This window comes from Lithobates pipiens, unplaced genomic scaffold (genome assembly GCF_037356315.1).
Source record: "Lithobates pipiens isolate NorthernLeopardFrog02 unplaced genomic scaffold, aLitPip1_a1.2 Scaffold_16, whole genome shotgun sequence".
Classification (NCBI taxonomy): Eukaryota; Metazoa; Chordata; class Amphibia; order Anura; family Ranidae; genus Lithobates; species Lithobates pipiens.
The window spans coordinates 400,400,451-400,422,620 of record NW_027507748.1 but is presented as its reverse complement, the minus strand read 5'-3'; the positions used below and the strand labels follow the sequence as shown (position 1 = coordinate 400,422,620).

The 22,170-nt window shown below is 42.4% G+C and overlaps 1 protein-coding gene across 2 annotated transcripts in view; it reads left to right on the top strand.

Moving 5' to 3' along the window:
- LOC143983070 (S-adenosyl-L-methionine-dependent tRNA 4-demethylwyosine synthase TYW1-like) overlaps window positions 1–22,170 on the top strand; it is a 321,868-nt gene that overhangs the window by 281,847 nt on the left and 17,851 nt on the right. For both annotated transcript variants that reach the window (XM_077482324.1, XM_077482323.1), the window contains exon 15: window positions 7,522–7,689. In XM_077482324.1, coding sequence (XP_077338450.1) covers window positions 7,522–7,689 — 168 coding nt within the window. The remainder of the gene's footprint in view (window positions 1–7,521; window positions 7,690–22,170) is intronic.

Below are 22,170 nucleotides of genomic sequence, written 5' to 3'. Positions count from 1 at the left end.
GAAACAAAGAAATCCACCTTGCCAGTGTTTATACAGAATTCCCTTACCTTGTACTAGTACAGCTTAAAAATACTTATTCTGGATTATGCAGTCCTCATTAATGTTACCAATCCAGTGTATTCTATTCACATAGCAACACTGTGCCAAGATGGCAAAGCGAATTTCAAATCTATTTAACTGTGAACTTTGCTGACTGAATGCCACCACTTGTGGAACCGAACAGCTTGGAGATTAGCTTTGCAGGATTCAAGCACAGCATTCTATACTGATTCAAGCCTATATGCTGTAAAAGAGGTGTGAGCAAGCAAATTTATACAATTATAATAACATTTGTCATGCGCATAGCTAGTTTACTGCTCAAACTATAGCTCCTTAATTTTTACACTTTTTGACTTCATTTTGTGAAGTTATTCACTTTGTAAAAGTAATATTTTAAAAGCAGCTGAAATAAAAACAATATTCATACAAAGTGAAGCCAATCTTCAAATGGGTACAGTTTTTTTTTTTTTTTTACAAATATTAATCTAGTTTTGAACACTTAAGCCTGGTACACACTAGCAGTTTTTCTTTTGTTCAACCCAGTGGGCTGAAAGGAAAAAAACCCCCAAAGAGCTTGGGAGAAGTTGCTATACTAGCTATCCGATGTTAGTACAGGGATCTCGCCACCAAGCTATTATGTTCTGACAGAGGGATGGCCCCCCTCGTCAAAACTCACCAGTGAACACTCTCAGCCATTGGCTGAGTGCACTGGTCGGATTCCAATCAGCAGACCTTTTTTCGGTTATGCCCCTTCGATATAAGCCATACGTTCGCCCGGCTTCTGCTGAACCGGCTGCTGTACGTGGCTTTAAATAGACTAAAAACTTTGCTCTGGGCAGATCTATAAACAATAATGGAGTTTTAATTCAGCAAAAATAATTTCTACAAACAAGTTAGTGTAAATGTTTAAATCTGGCTAAACACCAACCTCTTGTAATCTCTAATATAGCAGTGCACAGACGGAGGGAGGGCCAGCATGTGGCGTCAATCAGGCTACACTGCAGTTCACATTTGCTGAAAGTGAACATGCTGACAAAAGGAGAGAGGAAAGCACTTGTAGAACTTGTAAACTTTAAAGTCAACCTATACACCAGGGAAATACAATTATACATGTACGTGCTTGCCTTCCAGCGGGTGGGGGGTCCAATCGGACCCCCTCCCGCTGGCTGCGGCTGTCTGTTTCACTTCAGGAGCGATCCGGGATGAGGGCATGGCCATTGTTTTCTGGCCATCCCCTCTCGATCGCTCCAGGCGAATGAGAAGCTTCCCCCGCCTGTGTAGTGTAAACACAGGCAGGGAGGAAGTGATGTCATTCTCTTCGGGGCGGTCTTTTTGACTGGACTGCGAGGAGAACACATAGTAAGTGCACCAAACACTACACTGACATGTAGGTACACATAGGCACACAAATCACCCCCCGATTCCCCCCCCCCCCTCCCAGTCACAGTGTCACTGATTGCAGTGATCATTTATTTACTGATCGCTGCATTTAGTGTCAGTTGTGACAGTAAAAAGTGTCAGGGCAGTTAGTGTTAGGTCCAGGGTAGCCCCCCCCCCACCCCCCCTAATAAAGGTTTAACCCCCTGATTGCCCTAGAGTTAATCCTTTCACCCCCTTTTGCCAGTGTCACTAAGCAATTATTTTTCTGATCACTGCATTAGTGTCACTGGTGCCGCTAGGTAGCTAGTTTTTTTAGGTTCACCGCCAGGTTTTTATAGCGTTAGGTACCCCCATATACTACCCAATAAAGGTTTTAACCCCCTGATCGCTGGTGAAAGGGTTAACTCTAGGGTTAATCAGGGGGTTGAAACCTTTATTGGGTAGTATGTGGGGTACCTAACGCTATAAAAACCTGGCGGTGAACCTAAAGAAATAACTAGCTACCTAGCGGCACCAGTGACACTAATGCAGCGATCAGAAAAAGGATCGCTTAGTGACACTGGAAAAAGGGGGTGAAAGGGTTAACTAGGGTCAATCAGGGGGTTAAAACCTTTATTTGGTAGTATATGGGGGGTCCCGGGCGCTATATAAAAACCTGACGGGGAACCTAAATAACTAACTGGCTATCCAGCGTCACCAGTGACACCTATACAGTGTTTGACCCTAGAGTTAACCCTTTCACCAGCTATCACCGTATAAGTGTCACTGGTGACGCTGGATAGCCAGTTAGTTATTTAGGTTCCCTGTCAGGTTTTTAATATAGCGTCCGGGACCCCCATATACTACCTAATAAAGGTTTTAACCCCCTGATTTCCCCTAGTTAACCCTTTCACCCCCTTTTGCCAGTGTCACTAAGCAATCGTTTTTCTGATCGGTGCATTAGTGTCACTGGTGCCGCTAGGTAGCTAGTTATTTTTTATGTTCACCACCAGGTTTTTATAGCGTTAGGTACCCCCGTATACTACCTAATAAAGATTTTAACCCCCTGATTGCCCCTAGAGTTAACCCTTTCACCAGCGATCACCGTATAAGTGTCACTGGTGACGCTGGTTAGCCAGTTAGTTATTTAGGTTCCCCGTCAGGTTTTTATATAGCGTCAGGTACCCCTATATACTACCTAATAAAGATTTTAACCCCCTGATTGCCCCTAGTTAACCCTTTCACCAGTGATCACTGTATAAGTGTTACGGGTGACTCTGGTTAGTTTGCTTTTTATAGCATCAGGGCACCCACCATTTATTACCCAATAAAGGTTTAACCCCCTGATCACCCGGAGGGTGATAGGTTTTAGGGTCAGGGTTTGCATCGCCCCAGGCAGTGCTAGGTTAGTGCCAGTACCGCCAACACCCATGCGCAAAGCATACACCTCCTGTAGTGGTATAGAATCTGAACAGATCAATATCTGATCTGATCAGATCTATACCAGCGTCCCCAGCAGTTTAGGGTTCCAAAAAAATGCATTGTTAGCGGGATCAGCCCAGATACCTGCTAGCACCTGCGTTTTGCCCTTCCGCCCAGCCCACCCAAGTGCAGTATCCATCGATTACTGTCACTTACAAAACACTAAACACATAACTGCAGCATTCGCAGAGTCAGGCCTGATCCCTGCGATCGCTAACAATTTTTTTTGGTAGCGTTTTATATTTAAATCCTGAAGGCAGTGCTTGGTTTTCGGGGTCCTGTACGCAGATAGGCTCCCAAAAAGTCTCCCACACGTGGTATCCCTGTACTCGGGAGAAGCAGCAGAATTTATTTTGGGGTGTAATTTCACTTATGCCCATAGCATGTGTGAGCAATATATAATTTAGTGACAACTTTGTGCAAAAAAAAATTGTAATATTCCTGCAACTTGTGGCAAAATATAAAATATTTCATGGACTCGAACCAAGCTATGGGCCAGGCTGGAACAATCCCAAAGTGTGATCCTGCTCAGGGGGGCGCCATGGTGCTACCCAGCACTGCCAGTGGAGATAAAACGTCACCCACTGGTAACTCGGTGAGGGTCTTTGCTCAAATAATTTCGCAAGCGTCCCTCACCTCCTCGAACGTACCCCTTTACCCTATTATAGGCAACCCCTTATTTACTCCGGGTCTGTATTATGGAGGTCTTCGGAGTCTGGGGGAGGCGGGCCTACATCAAGCTTCCCACTTCAGTTCTGGTGGGCGCTGGAAAACGATGGCGAATTTCCTAGATCCTACGGGCCCGTTCCGTCTAGACTTCCTGAGGACACTCCAACTAACACATTTCCTCTCTATGATACCACCCCCCCCCCCCCCCCCCCCCACGGAAGACGCTCACATCCCTGGAGGGGCTATGCACTGACGCGGGTGTCCTTCCACACACACTTTCACTGACCTACAACCTTTTAAATGCTCCCTCAGCAGACTTTATTCCCCCGGGATTACTCAACTGGGAAAAAGAGTTAGCTTGCCAATTCAATGACACCAAGAGACAGCGTATTCTCCGATTTACACGTAAATTCTCTACCTGTGCCAAGATCCAAGAAACAAATTACAAAATTCTCTCACGGTGCTATAGGACCCCTTCGCTACTCCACCAGCTCTACCCGAATACATCAGACCTATGTTGGAGATGTCACACTGACAAAGGGACCATGCTACATATTTTCTGGTCTTTCCCTAAACTTACGCACTTCTGGAAAGTGGTACGCGAGACAGTACAACAATTCACGGCCCGGCCCCTCACAGACGACCCAGCATTCTTTCTCTTACACGCCTCTGATATCCTTGACAGGAATTACAAGAAATCAGTGATTCGCCACCTACTTGATGCAGCTAAGGCCTGCATACCACTCCAGTGGAAATCGCCCCTTCCGCCGACCATTGACCTCTGGCTTCGTAAGGTGGAGGACATCAGGAAAATGGAGGACCTTATCCTCACAGCGCAAAATAGAGAGGAGACCTTCACTAAAACCTGGCAGGGCTGGAATGGGTTTATATACTGGGCTGAGGGCCAGGCCCTGAGAGCATCTGACACGGACACATAATGCCGCAGGCAGGGACAAAGATTTGTTGAGTATGGTGGCCATGGACAGAGGCCCCGTAACTGCAACTCCGATTGGTTATCTGAGCACTCCATGATCGAGTAACGCACCTTGCTTCCCCCCCACCCCTCTCCCTATACCCCCATACCTGATTCACCCCCCCCCCCTTTTTTTCTCTTTTTCCCCTCTTTCCTACTCCTATACTTCACCTCCCCCTCCATATATTGGAGGTGGTACCAATGTAAGTTAGTTAAAAAGAAACTGGGAAGTGAGGCCACGGGACGATGAGAATTCACAACTCCACATGCTGATGTTTTTTCTTTTTACTCTTGATAAGGCTAGCAGAGAATTGATGATGTATTACCTGTACTGCCTTTCTCTCTGTGGGATATGTGGAAAGTATGTAACCTGTTGGTCTATGTGGACCCATTTGCTGCTATAAATAAACAATTTAAAATATATATATATATATATATTTTATGGACTGAACATGCCTCTCAGTAAATAGCTTGGGGTGTCTACTTTCCAAAATGGGGTCATTTGGGGGGGAGGGGGGTTGTGCTATTTTGGCATTTTATGGCCTTCGAAACTGTGATAGGTAGTGAGGAGTGAAATCTAAAATTTGCACCCTTAGAAATCTTGAAGGCAGTGATTAGTTTTCGGGGTGCCGTACGCGGCTAGGCTCTCAAAGTCCCACATATGTGGTATCCCCGTACTCAGGAGAAGCGGCAGAATATATTTTGGGGTGCAATTCCACATATAACTATGGCATGTGTGAGCAATATATCATTTAGTGACAACTTTTTGTAAACTTTATTTTTTTGGTGTCATTATTCAATCACTTGGGACAAAAAAAAATATATTCAATGGGCTCAACATGCCCCTCAGCAATTTCCTTGGGGTGTCTACTTTCTCCAAATGGGGTCATTGGGGGGGGGGGGGGGTTGGTTTGTACTGCCCTGCCATTTTAGCACCTCAAGAAATGAGATAGGCAGTCATAAATTAAAAGCTGTGTAAATTCTAGAAAATGTACTCTAGTTTGTAGACGCTATAACTTTTGCGCAAACTAATAAATATACGCTTATTGACATTTTTTTTTACTAAGGACTCGTGGCTAAATACATTTTGGCCTAAATGTATGACTAAAATGTAGTTTATTCGATTTTTCTTATAACAAAAATTAGAAAATATCATTTTTATTTTTTTATTTTTTTTCAGTCTTTTTCATCTCATCCTTGTTTATTATATTTTTTAAATATTAGAAGACTGTTTTAATTTTTTTTTATTTTTTTACCTGGCTATTAGGGCTAAATACTGGCAAACTTATATCTAAAGCCTGTATTTGTATTACTAAATTCTGTGGACTTTAAGGCTCCCAAGCCATGCTAGAAGGTTAGGTAAAGGTTATGTGCAAAAACACTTAGACCCCTGAATTCAGCTGTTTTTTTCAGTTTGTTTAATTTCTGTGCACTCCACTTTAACATTGTTTTGTATATAACAGACCAAAGTGTGTGTGTGTGTGTGTGTGTGTGTGTATATATATATATATATATATATAGAGAGAGAGAGAGAGATAGAGATATCTCCGTTTTTGCTCATAAGTTTACATTACCTGGCAGAATTTATGATTTCTTGGCCATTTTTTAGAGAATATGAATAACAAACTTTTCTTTCACTCAGGGTTATCAATCAACTGTGTTTACTCTTTTTAAATCCTAATGACAACAGAAACTAGCCAAATGACCCCGATCAAAAGTTTACATACCCCAGTTCTTAATACCGTGTATTGCACTCTTTAACATCAATAGCAGCTTGAAGCCTTTTGTGGTATTTGTGGATGAGGCTTTATCTTCTCAGATGGTAAAGCTGCCCATTGCTCTTGGCAAAAAGCCTCCAGTTCCTGTAAATTCTTGGGCTGTCTTGCTTAAACACGTTTAAATTCTCCCCAGAGTGTGGCTCAATGATATTGAGGTCAGGAGACTGAGATGGCCACTCCAGAGCCTTTACTTTACTTCTGCTGTAGCCAATGACAGGTTGTCTTGGCCTTGTGTTTTGGATCATTGTCATGTTGAAATGTCCAAGTACATCCCATGAGCAGCTTCCTGACTGATGAATGCAAATGTTATTCCAGTATTTTTTGATGGCAGTCATCTTACCATCAATTTTGACCAAATTTCCTGAGCTCACACATTCCCAAAACTTCAACGATCCACCTCCGTGTTTCACAGTAAGAATGGTGTACCTTTTTAATCATAGGCCTTGTTGACTCCTCTCCAAATGTTATGGTTATGGTTGTGGCCAAAAAGCTCAATTTTGTCTCACCGCCAATACGCGGGGTGTTTGCATTCCTTGTAATAGGAATAAAAGTGACAATTTTTTTTTATTTTTTAAACAGTGTAGAAAAAAAAGATAAAATAAATAAGAAAAAAAAATTTTTTAAACGCTCCCCGCCACATCAAACTCGCGTGCAAAAGCGAACGCATACATGAGTACTGCCCGCATATTAAAACTGTGTTCAAGCCACACGTAAGGTATCGCTGTGATCAGTGGAGAGGGAGCAATAATTCTAACCCTAGACCACCTCTGTAATTTAAAACATGCAACCTGTAGATTTTTTATTTTTTTTAAACGTCACCTATGGAGATTTTTATGGGTAAGTGCGCTTGTAAGACAGCTAATACGGTGTGACAAAGTATTGCAATGACTGCCATTTTATTATCTAGGGTGTTAGAAAAAAAATGTATAATGTTTGGGGGTTCTAAGTAATTTTCTAGCAAAACAAACTGTTTTAACTTGTAAACAACAAATCTCAGAAAGAGGCTCGGTCCTTAAGTGGTTAAAAATGTCTCTTTTGTATGACTCGGGTCTGTTGATGCCTTGTGCAGACATCAGTATACTTAAATAGCGCATTGTGTGTAAATATAGAATTTGCCATTATTATTGCCACTTCTTGTCCTCTAGTGTTCTCTAGATGCTATGTAACTTTTTCACATAGTATTTATATATATATTTTTTTTGATTCTATTGTATCTTGTAGGGTGTGACATACTGTGGTGAAAGTTCAGCTAGCAATTTAACAATGGCAAATGTGCCTTGGCATGAAGAAGTCATTCACTTTGTACAAGAGATGACCGACCTGCTTCCAGATTATGAAGTTTCATGTGAACATGAGCATTCAAACTGTTTGCTGATTTCTCATAAAAAGGTAATATTTAAGTTTAGTGTTTCGGCTACCTTTTATTTCTCTCGCTATTAGATTGTATGTTGTTGTAAATATGGTTTTCATTTTTTTTTGTTTTATTTGAAGATATATTTTCCTCCCTATTTTATATATATAAATCTATTTATATTAGAACTTGTCAGGAGAGAAATATGGGAGCTGCCATTGTTAACTTGTTTTTGTAGTTTCACTAATTGATGAATCAAAAGTAACAATAACCAGCCTATTGCATGCAACTTCAACAGGAAGTAATAGTAGTTCTTATATTTTCCTCCTGATGGGTTCATTTAAAAATTTAGGTAAACAAAAACAGAAGGCAAAGGGCAACCAGCATTGCCTGCGGGATTGCTGCAACTCCTCTTTGCTCTACTTCTGACTTTCTATACCTTTTACGGCACTGTCTTTCTGTGTGAAGATAGCTATCTCGGTAGAGGAAGAAACTGTGGTGATTACATCAGCTGAAGAGGTGGAATGGAAAGGTAATTTTTAATGTAAAATTTAAAATGCAAACTGGTTTGTGTGGCCAATTTTTATATTTTTTGTAATGAATGTGGAGTTTTGCTTTAAGTGGGACATGTGTTTTCCACCAAAGCAATAACATTTTTCCTTTGAAATGGTCTAAATGTTTGTTCTGTAAAAAGGTGTTCTAGATACCTGGTGCTCAAAATGTGGCCAACAGACTTTCTGGCACATGGTAATGAAAATTTTCTGTTCCCGCTTTGCAGCACAGTAAATTACAACAATAACTCCTAGTCCTGATCACAACCAAGTGCAGACCCAGTAAATTTAAACAGTACTTGTACCTAGGGGGTTTTGGGAGCATGACCTATTCTCCCGAGAGAATCTACTGGATGAATTGAACCATGTTATTGCATGGCATTGATAGATCGATGATATGGGCAGGTATCTAAGACGAGCTGCTGAGGTTTTTGACCCGCTTCAAAGAAAATTCACATGATTGGAAATTTATATTCCAATTGCCATCTACGACATATTTCGTTCTTCGCTGTCTAAAAATATCTGATGGGGCTAAGGTAAGAGGACTCTTTAAAAATCCTTCAATAGAGTCAAGTTACAAGACAGGTCCTCTTTAATTTTCAAAACTCTTAAGCCGCGTACACACTGGCGGACTGTCTGGCCAACTTAGTCCGTCGAAACACATTTCAGCGGACAGTCCGCTCGTGTGTGGGCTTCAGCTGACTTTTTCAGCGTGCAGTCTGGCGGACTAAGTATTTCGGAATTTCCGTAATATTGTCCGTCGTACTTTGGTTTCAGCGAACAATCCGCTCGTGAGTAGGCTAGTTCGACGGACTAAGTATGGCGCATGCTCAGAAAGGATTTACACGACCTATTTCTAGTCCCGTCGTACGTGCTTACACGTCATCGCGCAAACTTTCGACGGACTGTTTGTGCATCCGTGTGTGGTCAAGTCCGTTCATTCGAAAGTAGGACGGACTGTCCGTCGGATTGTCTGACGGACTAAGTTGGCCATACAGTCCGCCCGTGTGTACGCGGCTTAAGGAAAGCAATTTCCCAAGACGCACATAATTGCCAGATACTCCAGGCCTCATAAGGCGGTCACATGGATGGCGCTGACCAATCAGACTCGGTCTGGTCTGTACTGGAAGCTCTCGACGGAGAGGAGAGATGGCAGTGGAGATTTCTAATGCACAGACCATTGAAGTGGGTTGCTGGAGGCTTGCCAGCTCAGGATCATGGGAGGAAAGTACAGCAGGGACCTGGGGGGGGTTAGGGAGGGGATCCGATGTTAGGTCACCTTTTACTGATTTTTTGCAAAAATTAACTTACATTTTAAGCAAATTTTTTAAGCACATTGTATTTGTTTTTGTATATTGGGACTTAGATGAGGATCAAAGAACATTTTATGACAAATTACTGCAGAAAACCAGTTAATTCCAAGGGGTTAACATACTTTTTTTGCCACTGTATGTTGCATAAAAAATGCACAAGCTTACTGATTATAATATCTCTACAGAGTTGCATTTTGCTTGTTTTCAGTCTCCTAATTAAAAATGGGCAAAACTATGGTCAAGAAGTGTGAATAGTCTTATCAGTGCCCTGATTACAATAAAGTTCCAGCTGTCAGTGCCCACAGTGCCAGTAATCGGTGACCATTAGTGATTCCAGTCAATGGTGGCCATCAGTGCTGCCTATCCATGCCACCTAACAGTGACCATCAGTGTCACCTATCAGTGCCCATAAGTGTGGCATATTAGTGCCTCCTCATCAGTGCCGCCTCATTGGCACACATCAGCGCAAATGAAAAAAACGTTTTTTTTCTTTTTTTTTAATTTTCGAGGATTAAATACCACCAAAAGAAAGCTCTATTTGTGTGAAGAATATGGGAAACATTTTACATGGTCACAGTGTAACATGTCTAAGCAATTGTCATTCAAAGCATGACCATACTGAAAGCTGAAAATTCACCAGGGTAGGAAGGGGGTGAAAAAGTGCCCTGTAGGCAAGTATTTTGGAGTTTTTTTTTTTAATTTTAAAAATACACACAGGTTCACTTTCACCACTTGCGGACCATCTCAGGACGATATACTTCGGCACTGAAGAGGTATATCGTTGTTGTGTGGGAGCAGCTAGCTACCATAACCCCAGTATCCTCTTCAGTGAGTGGTCCAATTTCAGATAAAAGTGGTCTCTGCTGCAAATTCACCGCAAGATCACTTTTATCGGTGGCGGGAGAGGGCCCCCCCCCTCCCTCCACAATCGGATCAATCTTCCTGCTTGACATGGAGCTGAGTGAGGGGAAGATGGCCCGTCAAAAAGTCACTTCCGCCCATAGCTCTCAAAAGGACTTTTTTTTTTTATTATTGCATTTTAGTGTAAATATGAGATCTGTGTTTTTTGACCCAAGATCTCATATTTAACCAGTTGCCGACCGGCACACGCCGATGTACGTCGGTACAATGGCACGGGCAGGCATAAGGACATACATGTACGTCCCTTGCCTCCCGCGGGTCGGGGGCCCGATCGGGCCCCCGCCCGGTGCCTGCGGCGGTCGGTATTCGTTCGGGAGCGATCCCGGACGAGGGGACGGCCATTCATTCATGGCCACCCCCTCGCGATCGCTCCCGACGAATAGAAATCCCCGGTGACATCACTTCCTCTCCTGTAATGTAAACACAGGAGAGGAAGTGATGTATTCTCTCCTCCGTGTCGGTATTTTTCGTTCCGACACGGAGGAGAGCGGATCAGTAAGTTGCACCAACACTCTACACACACAGTAGAACATGCCAGGCACACTCGCACCCCCCCTTTACCCCCCGATCACCCCCCCAATTACCCCTGCCCCCCAGTCACAGTGACACCAATGTCATATTTTTTATTTATTTTTTGCATTGGTGTCATTTGTGACTGTAATAACTGTTAGGGCAGTTAGAGTTAGCCCCCTTTAGTTCTAATGTACCCCCCTAACCCCCCCCAATAAAGGTTTAACCCCGTGATCACCCCCCGTCGCCAGTGTCACTAAGGCTGGGTTCACATTGCAGCGGTTTATGAGAACGAATGTGATTCGCACCGCACTGCAGTGCAAATCACATCCGATCTCTGTGCGATTCGAGTTCAGCCATTCGCCGCACCCGCCGCACCCGCCGCAAATTCGCACGGGACCCTTTTTTTGGCCCGCAGCAGAATCGGATCGCATGGGTGTTCACACCATGCGATCCGAGTTTGCAGATCGCACTGCGATATGCGAACTGATCTGGGGGTGTCAGTAACATTTCACTGACACTCCCAGCAGTTCGCATAGGGCAGTGTGAACTGCCGCCGGGAGGCATGCGATGCGGGAACCCGCCGCGGATTCGCGGCGTTTCCGCGGCGTTTCCGCATCGCTCCAGTGTGAACCCAGCCTAATAAGCGATCATTTTTCTGATCGCCGTATTAGTGTCACAGGTGACGCTAGTTAGGCAGGTAGGTATTTAGGTTCGCCGCAGCTTTTTATAGCGCCAGGGACCCCCATATACTACCGCATAAAGCCCCCTGATTGCCCCCTAGTTAACCCTTTCACCAGTGATCACCATATAACTGTTACAGGTGACGCTGGTTGGTTAGTTATTTTTTTATAGTTTCAGGGCACCCGCCATTTATTACCTAATAAAGGTTTAACCCCCTGATCACCCGGCGGGTGTCATTTGTGACTAATAACTGTTAGGGCAGTTAGGGTTAGCCCCCTTTAGTTCTAAGGTACCCCCCTAACCCCTCCAATAAAGGTTTAACCCCGTGATCACCCCCCGTCGCCAGTGTCACTAAGGCTGGGTTCACATTGCAGCGGTTTATGAGAACGGATGTGATTCGCACCGCACTGCAGTGCAAATCACATCCGATCTCTGTGCGATTCGAGTTCAGCCATTCGCCGCACCCGCCGCACCCGCCGCAAATTCGCACGGGACCCTTTTTTTGGCCCGCAGCAGAATCGGATCGCATGGGTGTTCACACCATGCGATCCGAGTTTTCAGATCGCACTGCGATATGCGAACTGATCTGGGGGTGTCAGTAACATTTCACTGACACTCCCAGCAGTTCGCATAGGGCAGTGTGAACTGCCGCCGGGAGGCATGCGATGCGGGAACCCGCCGCGCATTCGTGGCGTTCCCGCATCGCTCCAGTGTGAACCCAGCCTAATAAGCGATCGTTTTTCTGATCGCTGTATTAGTGTCACAGGTGACGCTAGTTAGGCAGGTAGGTATTTAGGTTCGCTGCAGCTTTTTATAGCGCCAGGGACCCCCATATACTACCGCATAAAGCCCCCTAATTGCCCCCTAGTTAACCCTTTCACCAGTGATCACCATATAACTGTTACAGGTGACGCTGGTTGGTTAGTTATTTTTTTATAGTTTCAGGGCACCCGCCATTTATTACCTAGTCTCACTAGTGTACCCCTAAATTTAGGGGTGTCTACTTTCCAAAATGGGGTCATTTGGGGGGGGTTTGTGCCATCTTGGCATTTTATGGCCTTCAAAACTGTAACGCCCTTAGAAAGCCTGAAGGCGGTGCTTGGTTTTCGGGGCCCCGTACGCGGCTAGGCTCCCAAAAAGTCCCACATATGTGGTATCCCCGTACTCAGGAGAAGCAGCAGAATTTATTTTGGGGTGTCATTTCACATATGCCCATGGCATGCATGAGCAATATATCATTTAGTGACAACTTTGTTAAAAAAAAAAAAAAAAGTTTGTAATTTTCCCGCAACTTGTGGCAAAATATAAAATATTCCATGAACTCAACATGCCTCTCAGCAAATAGCTTGGGGTGTCTACTTTCTAAAATGGGGTCATTTGTGGGGGTTTTGTGCCATCTTGGCATTTTATGGCCTTCAAAACTGTAATAGGTAGTGAGAAGTGAACTCAAAAATTTACGCCCTTAGAAAGCCTGAAGGCGGTGCTTGGTTTTCGGGGCCCCGTACGCGGCTAGGCTCCCAAAAAGTCCCACATATGTGGTATCCCCATACTCAGGAGAAGCAGCAGAATTTATTTTGGGGTGTCATTTCACATACGCCCATAGCATGTGTGAGCAATATATCATTTAGTGACAACTTTGTGTAAAAAAAAAAAAAAAAAATTTTTTTTGTCATTCAATCGCTTGAGGCAAAAAAATAAAATATTCAATGGGCTCAACATGCCTCTTATCAATTTCCTTAGGGGGTCTACTTTCCAAAATGGGGTCATTTGGGGGGGTTTTGTACTGCCCTGCCATTTTAGCACCTCAAGAAATGAGATAGGCAGTCGTAAACTAAAAGCTGCGTAAATTCCAGAAAACGTACCTTAGTTTGTAGATGTGACAACTTTTGCGCAAACCAATAAATATACAATTATTGACTTTTTTTTTACCAAAGACATGTGGCTGAATACATTTTGGCCTAAATGTATGACTAAAATTGAGTTTATTGGATTTTTCTAATAACAAAAAGTAGAAAATATCATTTTTTTTTCAAAATTTGCGGTCTTTTTACGTTTATATCGCAAAAAATAAAAATCGCAGAGGCAATCAAATACCATCAAAAGAAAGCTCTATTTGTGGGAAGAAAAGGACGCACATTTTGTTTGGGTACAACATTGCATGACCGCGCAATTACCAGTTAAAGCAGCGCAGTGCCAAAGTGTAAAAAGACCTCTGGTCATTTACCAGCAAAATGGTCCGGTCTGAAAGTGGTTAAGAGGTCCTGTCATGGGATTTTTTTTCTATTACAAAGGATGTTTACATTCTTTCTAATAGGAATAAAGGTATTTTTTTTTTTTTAAAGAACGGTGTAAAAACTAAAAAGTAAAAGAAATAAGAAAAATAAAAAATGTAACCCCCCCCATCCCGCCTAGCTCGCGTGCTTAAGCAAACGCATATGTTAGTAGTGCCCGCATATGAAAATGGTGTTCAAACCACACATATGAGGTATCACCGTGATCATTGGAGTGAGAGCAATAATTTTAGCACTAGACCTCCTCTGTGCCTCAAAACATTAAATTCAAGATTAATCACTGCGCTAACTTTAATAAAGCAGCTGGCATAAATTGTATGGTAACAAGAAAAAGCATAAAGGATGAATGTGTGCAGCGCTAAAAACAAAAAAATTAGTTCTTGTTCAGGGAAACAGCTGTAACCACCCACGGTGTGTAGACAGACGCAATAAGGTGAGCATGAAATTATCCTCCACCGCACATCAACACATTGGGGCCTCTTACCAAAGAAAATGGACCACTGAATTACAGGTGGCCAAACAAGTGTGCTATATCCACAGCACCACATCTATTGGATCAAACTGTGTTCAAAACCATACATGTGAGGTATCGCCGTGATAGTTAGAGTGAGTGCAATAATTTTAACACTAGACCTCCTCTGTAACTCAAAACATGCAATCTGGTAGAATTTCTTAAACCTCGCCTTTTTTAAGGGTAAAAGTTTGTCGCCATGCCACGAGTGGATGCAATTTTGCAGCATGACATGTTGGTTATCCGTTTACTCGGCGTAACGTCATCTTTCACAATATATAAAAAAAAAAAATTGGGCTAGCTTTACTGTTGTATTTTTTCATTAAAAAAAGGTGTGCTTGTAAGACCGCTGCACAAATACGGTGTGACAAAGTATTTTATTCTCTAGGGTGTTATAAATAGATATAGATATATATATATACATATATATATATATATATACATATAGACATACAGATGGATAGATAGATATAGTGGTGTGAAAAAGTGTTTGCCCCCTTCCTCATTTCCTGTTCCTTTGCATGTTTGTCACACTTAAGTGTTTCGGAACATCAAACCAATTTAAACAATAGTCAAGGACAACACAAGTAAACACAAAATGCAATTTGTAAATGAAGGTGTTTATTATTAAAGGGGAAAAAAAATCCAAACCATCATGGCCCTGTGTGAAAAAGTGATTGCCCCCTAAACCTAATAACTGGTTGGGCCACCCTTAGCAGCAACAACTGCAACCAAGCGTTTGCGATAACGTGCAATGAGGCTTTTACAGCGTCCTGGAGGAATTTTGGCCCACTCATCTTTGCAGAATTGTCCTAATTCAGTTACATTAGAGGGTTTTCGAGCATGAACGGCCTTTTTAAGGTCATACCACAACATCTCAACAGGATTCAGGTCAGGACTTTGGCTAGGCCACTCCAAAGTCTTCATTTTGTTTTTCTTCAGCCATTCGGTGGTGGACTTGCTGGTGTGTTTAGGATCATTGTCCTGCTGCAGAACCCAAGTTCGTTTCAGCTTGAGTACATGAACAGATGGTCGGACATTCTCCTTCAGGATCTCTTGGTAGACAGCAGAATTCATAGTTCCTTTTATCACGGCAAGTCTTCCAGGTCCTGAAGCAGCAAAACAGCCCCAGACCATCACACTACCACCACCATATTTTACTGTTGGTATAATGTTCTTTTTCTGAAATGCAGTGTTCCTTCTACGCCAGATATACTTGGACACACACCTTCCAAAGAGTTCCACTTTTGTCTCATCGGTCCACAGAATGTTGTCCCAAAAGTCTTGGGGATCATCAAGATGTGTTGTGGAGAAATTGAGACGAGCTTTGATGTTCTTTTTGCTGAGCAGTGGTTTTCTCCTTGGAACTCTGCCATGCAGGCCATTTTTGCCCAGTCTTTTCCTGATGGTGGAGACATGAACGCTGACCTTAACTGAGGCAAGTGAGGCCTGCAGTTCCTTGGACGTTGTTGTGGGGTCTTTTGTGACCTCTTGGATGAGTCGTCGCTGCGCTCTTGGGGTAATTTTGGGCGGCCGGCCACTCCTGGGAAGGTTCACCACTGTTCCATGTCTTCGCCATTTGTGGATAATGGCTCTCACTGTGGTTCGCTGGATTCCCAAAGCTTTGGAAATGGCTTTATAACCCTTTCCAGACTGATAGATCTCAATTACTTTCTTTCTCAATTGTTCCTGAATTTCTTTGGGTCTCGGCATGATGTGTAGCTTTTAAGGATCTTCTGGTGGACCTTACTGTGTCAAGCAGCTCCTATTTAAGTGATGCCTTGATTGTGAACAGGTGTGGCAATAATCAGGCCTGGGTGTGGCTATAGAAATTGAACTCAGGTGTGGACAACCACAGTTATAGTATGTTTTAACAAGGGGGGCAATCACTTTTTCACACAGGGCCATGATGGTTTGGATTTTTTTCACCTTTAATAATAAACACCTTCATTTACAAATTGCATTTTGTGTTTACTTGTGTTGTTCTTGACTATTGTTTAAATTGGTTTGATGTTCCAAAAAACTTAAGTGTGACAAACATGCAAAGGAACAGGAAATGAGGAAGGGGGCAAACACTTTTTCACACCACTGTAATAATGTTTGGGGGTTCTAAGTAATTTTCTAGCAAAAAAACCTGGTTTTAACTTGTCCAAATCTCAGAAAGAGGCTCGGACCTTAAGTGATTAAGCTGCATGCATGTTTCTATAAGTAAATATCTTGAAAGCTGAATTTTTGGATCCCAGGTATTTATTTTCAAATGTATCAACCTCCGGTAACATGCAGTTGGAGTTTATTAAATGTGTTTTTCTGTAAAACAATCCTCCATTTATGCAAAGCAGCCACCTGATAATGCATTTTCTGCTGGGCTGGGAATGGGTGCACTGTTGTCACCATAAGCATCATGTTTGATGGCCAGCATTACTATACATAGATATACATAGCATATACATGGCATATACCTAGCAGCATTTTACCATTAAGTGTTGTTGAGTTTATAGGCATAGAGCATTTCAGACTCTTGCAGTGGTACAAGCAGAACTCCGAACAGTCACAATTTAGCTGGTAAAACTGCTCTATTTGTATTACATTTGACCAGCCCTTTGTCTGCACTACATTTTATTACCTAGATTGCGCTGTACCAATATCTGTTTGTGCTAATATAAGTAATTAAAGAGGTTGTAGAGGCAGAAGGTTTTTTTTTTTTTTTTTTTTTTACCTTCATGCATTCTTTCGATCCAGCGATGTCTAGGAGAGCCTTGCCTCTCTGGAGACTTGCACTACTTATTGGCTTTTGGCAACAGTGGGAGCCGTTGGCTGTCAATCACAGCCAGTAAGCCAATCGGAGACTGATTGGGAGGGGATGAGCCATGGCTCCATGTGTGCATGGACACACAGAGCCATGGGTCAACAGCGTGCCTTGCTTTGCCGGGGGCCCCAAAAAGAGGAGGATCTGGGCTGCTCTATGAAAAACCTCTGCACAGAGCAGTTAAATATAACATAAGACTTTAGCATTACTTTAAAAGTGTTTTTTTTTTGTTTGTTTAATCAAATTTACCAGCATAAAGCTCTTCAACAAACAGGTCAGTGTGAATATTTGTCATTGATATCACTACTTTGGTATCTAGGAGATAAATTCACAGCTCATTCAATGGTTATGTCTATATAATTTTTAATCTTTCTTGGTCCAGGTCATATTTAGAACTCCTGGTTAATAGTCATGTGTTCACACACATAATTTGGGTGCGCTATCCTATTAAATAATAAAATATCTCACTATTGTGCTATTTATATAACTTAAATTTCAAACTATTGAAGTTTAACCTCTAATTCATGAATACTAACTAGTGCAAATAAATAGATAAAATAAACATTTCACATGCAAACGTAAACATAACACAAGATTCATATGTAGATTTCAACATTACTTGACTTCTGCCACAAAACCCCAACCTTATACAAAAATAAAGTGCTTGTGCAATAAAGTCTGCAATTTTATCTATTACAAAAAAGTTCCCTGTGAATGTGAAAAATAAACTTCTGTGGGTCCACTGCAATCTATTAACACAAACTTCTTTGTACTGTCACCCAGAGAGGAGCACACATAATCTCTAGGATAGACCTCTTTGTGCTTTTGAGGTCAAATGCACTTTATTTGCCTCTTTGCAGCTACTTCTCTCCAAAACCACGCCGCATCCTTCATACTAGAACGGCAATCAGCTGCTCTGTCTCAACCAAGTAGCGTTCCCTTGTATATAAAAAAAAAAAATAAAAAAAAAAAACCCTCTATAGTGTATTACCAGGATTATTTGCATGGCTTCATTATAAAGTAGGATTAACAAAGTATCTTGCAGTATCCAATATGCCACAACCATGTGCACAGGCACATGTATTAACACTGAGCACAGAGGTACACATACGTAATGCATTACCCATAAAGAAAAAAGTTAAGTGCCCAAGAAATTAATAAAAATATTTTAAAGCCTAAAATATTTGAACCTGCCTAATGTGCATTCTGCAAGGTTATTTCGTTTTCTTGCTCCATTACCAAACGATTTTTATTTGCACAGCTGTTGACTTAATTTGTCCATTAATTACATGCATAATTGAAATGATTGACAGCTTGTTTGGATCCTTTTTTGTTTCCAGCCTAAGAAAACAGTCAGGCACAAATTAAATGAGGCCAAGTTGCTTAAGGGCCGGTTCACACTGCAGGCGCGGCGAGGCGTCTCCGACTTGCCTCGCCGCGACCTGCGGCGACCTCAGCGGCGACTTGCAGAGGACTTCTGTATAGAAGTCAATGCAAGTCGCCCCCGAAGTCGCCCAGAAGTAGTACAGGAACCTTTTTTCTGAGTCGGAGCGACTCGAGTCGCTCCTCTCAGAACGGTTCCATTGTACAGAACGGGGGCGACTTGCGGGAGCGAGGCGAGTCGTGTCGCCTCGCCCGCTGTGTGAACCGGCCCTTAAAGGAGACCTAGTATAACTTATTTTTATTGTTACATTTATGCATTCTAAGTAATGTGTCTGTGTAACATTTTCAAATATTTTTACCCCTCAAAGCAATCACTGCTCTCCCCTGACAATGCATTCATCTGCTTTTCTTGCCATAGGGATGGAGCCATATTTTTTGATGCATCATCCAGGGTCAGTATCTACTACTTAGACCGAGATGCTGGCTCAGAGATTACACAGTCATTTAAAAAAAAGTATGGGCTTTGGGGGGGGGGGGGGGGGAGAGAATATATGCTGCATCAGTCCCTGTTAGCTCTCCAGTGAGAACTGAGCGATAAAACACAGCTGATCAGTTCTGATCGGTTCTCCCCTCCGCTCTGAGCAGAGAGCTGTGACAGGCTGTGGAGGGGGTGGGAGGGGCTGTCTCAGGCTCTCTGTGGATCACGGAGAGGCGGAGCCAAGTGTCAATCCAGGCTTCTTGGAATGTGACCATATGGTCACGATCTTTCCAGAGCCTGGACCAGCTCTATATCGGCCAACAGTGGGCTGATAGCTGATCACAGAAGTTCAGAACGAACTGTACTCCTATGATCAACAGGAGAAGTATAGCCAAAAATGTGGTTGAGGCGTGCACTTCAATCATCCCGACACCATGGTTGTATGGTGCCAAGATGATAGTGCATTAATTGTATTATTGCATTTTGTAGCATATAATGAAATGCTTCAACTCACCATAATGCAGAATCAGGGGAGCCCTGAGCTTGTCACTGTAGCCTGCCACCAGATGCAGTGTGTCACTTGCCACCACAGTTTATCGCCAGATGCAGCTTCCCACTGTAGCTTGCCACCAGCAGATGCAGCTTGCCCCTTTTTAAGATGTTAAGGCCAATTTGAATGGGTTTTCTGACAGCAGTTAAAGAACTTGGTTGCAGCCTCTCCCCAGTGCTACCGGCGTTCAGGAGTGGGAAATCCACCACATATGCAGGGCTCTGGCCTAGGAGAAGTAAGAAGGCAGACCCAGCAGCAGTGATGCGAGGCGGGCACTTAGAGGCAATGTTGCCTCTCTGCTCGGCCACCACAGCCCCTTCAGTGCAATCTGTGTGGCCCAGATGGAAACAGGGCATGGACCGGCATCAGCCCACAGCCTGGAGGTTAGGGACCTCTGGAATAACAGTTGTCAGCAGTAGAGGAAGTAAGAGGACTAGATGGCGAGTTCTTATCCTTCCCCCTTTATCTACAACTAGAAAATGTTTTTGGCTTAACATACAGTTTAAGGACCTCCCTTTTTTTTTTTTTTTTTTTTTTTTTTTTTTTGAAAAGCTGTACTGTTGCTTTATATTGTGATGTCAGAAACTCAATTATGCAGATTTGTAAAGTTACTGAAAGGCCTAATAAAAAAAAAAAAAAAAAGGGAGAGGGTGGTCTTTGGCAGCTAGTCATATTCAGATTTCTCATGTTTCACCTTGAGCCAGTCTTATTCCACTGTCATTGCAGTAAAGTTAGGAGTCCTTATCCTAATACTTGTATGGAAATAGTGACTTCATATAATGAAACTAAAGGGTCATTTTCATGAGCAGTGGTCAGCAATGGCAGTCTTCATTTTTCTCCCATTAATTTCTGCAATAAATATATCCTTTTTAAGGTTCTGCTGTGTGAAGGTTCTCTGTCAATCTCCTTCACTTGGGGCAGCACAGTGGTGTAGTGGTTAGCACTCTCTAGCATTAACAAGGGTCGCTGGTTCGAGTCCCAACCATGACACTACCTGCCTGGAGTTTGAATGTTCTCCCTGGTTTCCTCCGGGTACTCCGGTTTCCTCCCACACTCCAAAGACATGCTGGTAGGCTAATTGACTTCTGTCCAAAATTGGCCCTGGTATATGAATGGGGACCTTGGCTTGTGGGCTCCCTGAGGGTAGGGACAGATGTGAGTGTGAAATGTACAGGGATATGGACAATTGTAGACACTCACTCAGGTTGAACTGGATGAACTGGTGTCTTTATTCAACCTTACTAACTATGTAACTTGCTGTGAGAATTTAGTGTCAATGGAATACAAATTGAGGTTGATTTACTAAAGGCAAATAGACGGTGTACTTTGACTTTTGTACTTTACCTTGACTGTGCACTTGCAAAGAAAATCTAGTCATGCAAGGGAAAAAAAAACGTGCAGGTGTATTCAGATATTATGGTAGATGGTAAACATTATAAATGCAAATCTTTGCCATACATGTATGCAATCCATGACACTCAAACACAAATCTTATCACTCAGTGCAATAGTAATAGTATAACGCAGTGCAATAGTAATACCAAATTGATGCTGTTCCTTTATTTTTTATTTTTTTTATTTCTACTCCTGTGTGTGTATAAGCATAATATTGTGACGAAGAGGGGTTTATATCGTTATTAAGCTAAGACTTGGATGTTCTCTATTGTATATACAATATGCTAGAATAGAGCATCTTGCTACCAAAATAACTAAATTTTTCCTTCTGGTGATATCTTAGGTTTGATATTTAATCATTTTAATATTTCTCTATTTTTAAATTCAATTAATGGAATTTTATAGTAAAACCCCAGAGCTATCACAGAAAGGAAAATATTGCTTTTATACGTATTGCAGGCCAAGGTCAGCTTGGTTACACATATATCAGATGTTTTTAAAGAGAATTACTTTAACTTTTAAACAAAGACTCAATCATATGGTATTAATTTTTATAACCTCATGGGAAAAAATGTGCCTTTAACTGTATTTATCTTTCTTTAACCGGTTTCCGCTCGGCCTGTAGCAGGATGATGCTGATGGGAACCTCTCATCAATCCAGGTGGACATCGTTGCCAGTACCATGTGACTGCTGTAATCAAGCAGTCGCAAGACAGTTGTACACAATGGATGGCTTCCTTTTAAGCCATCCATTGTGTGCAAATGTGTTGCTAGCTGTGATTGGTCAATGTAATCACATGTTAAAGATCACAGCCCATCTGTACCATGTGATTAGATGTGGCCAATCATAGCTAATCTCAACAAAACAGACTTAATCGATGTTCATTCAGTAAAATGCTTGCATGTAGCAATGGATATCATTGCTCTATGCAAACATATTGTGTGTAAGAAAAACAAACTATGGTAACATATTGCTGTGTTTTAAAAAAAAAAAGAATAGTTTTACTTTTTTTTCTGTTTCAATATGTTTATTGAAAATTTGAATAAACAGAAATAAACAAGAGACTACCATCTGCTCCTTGAGCGCTCTCACAGGGGCTACAAAACATGAATACGAAACCAAAGGG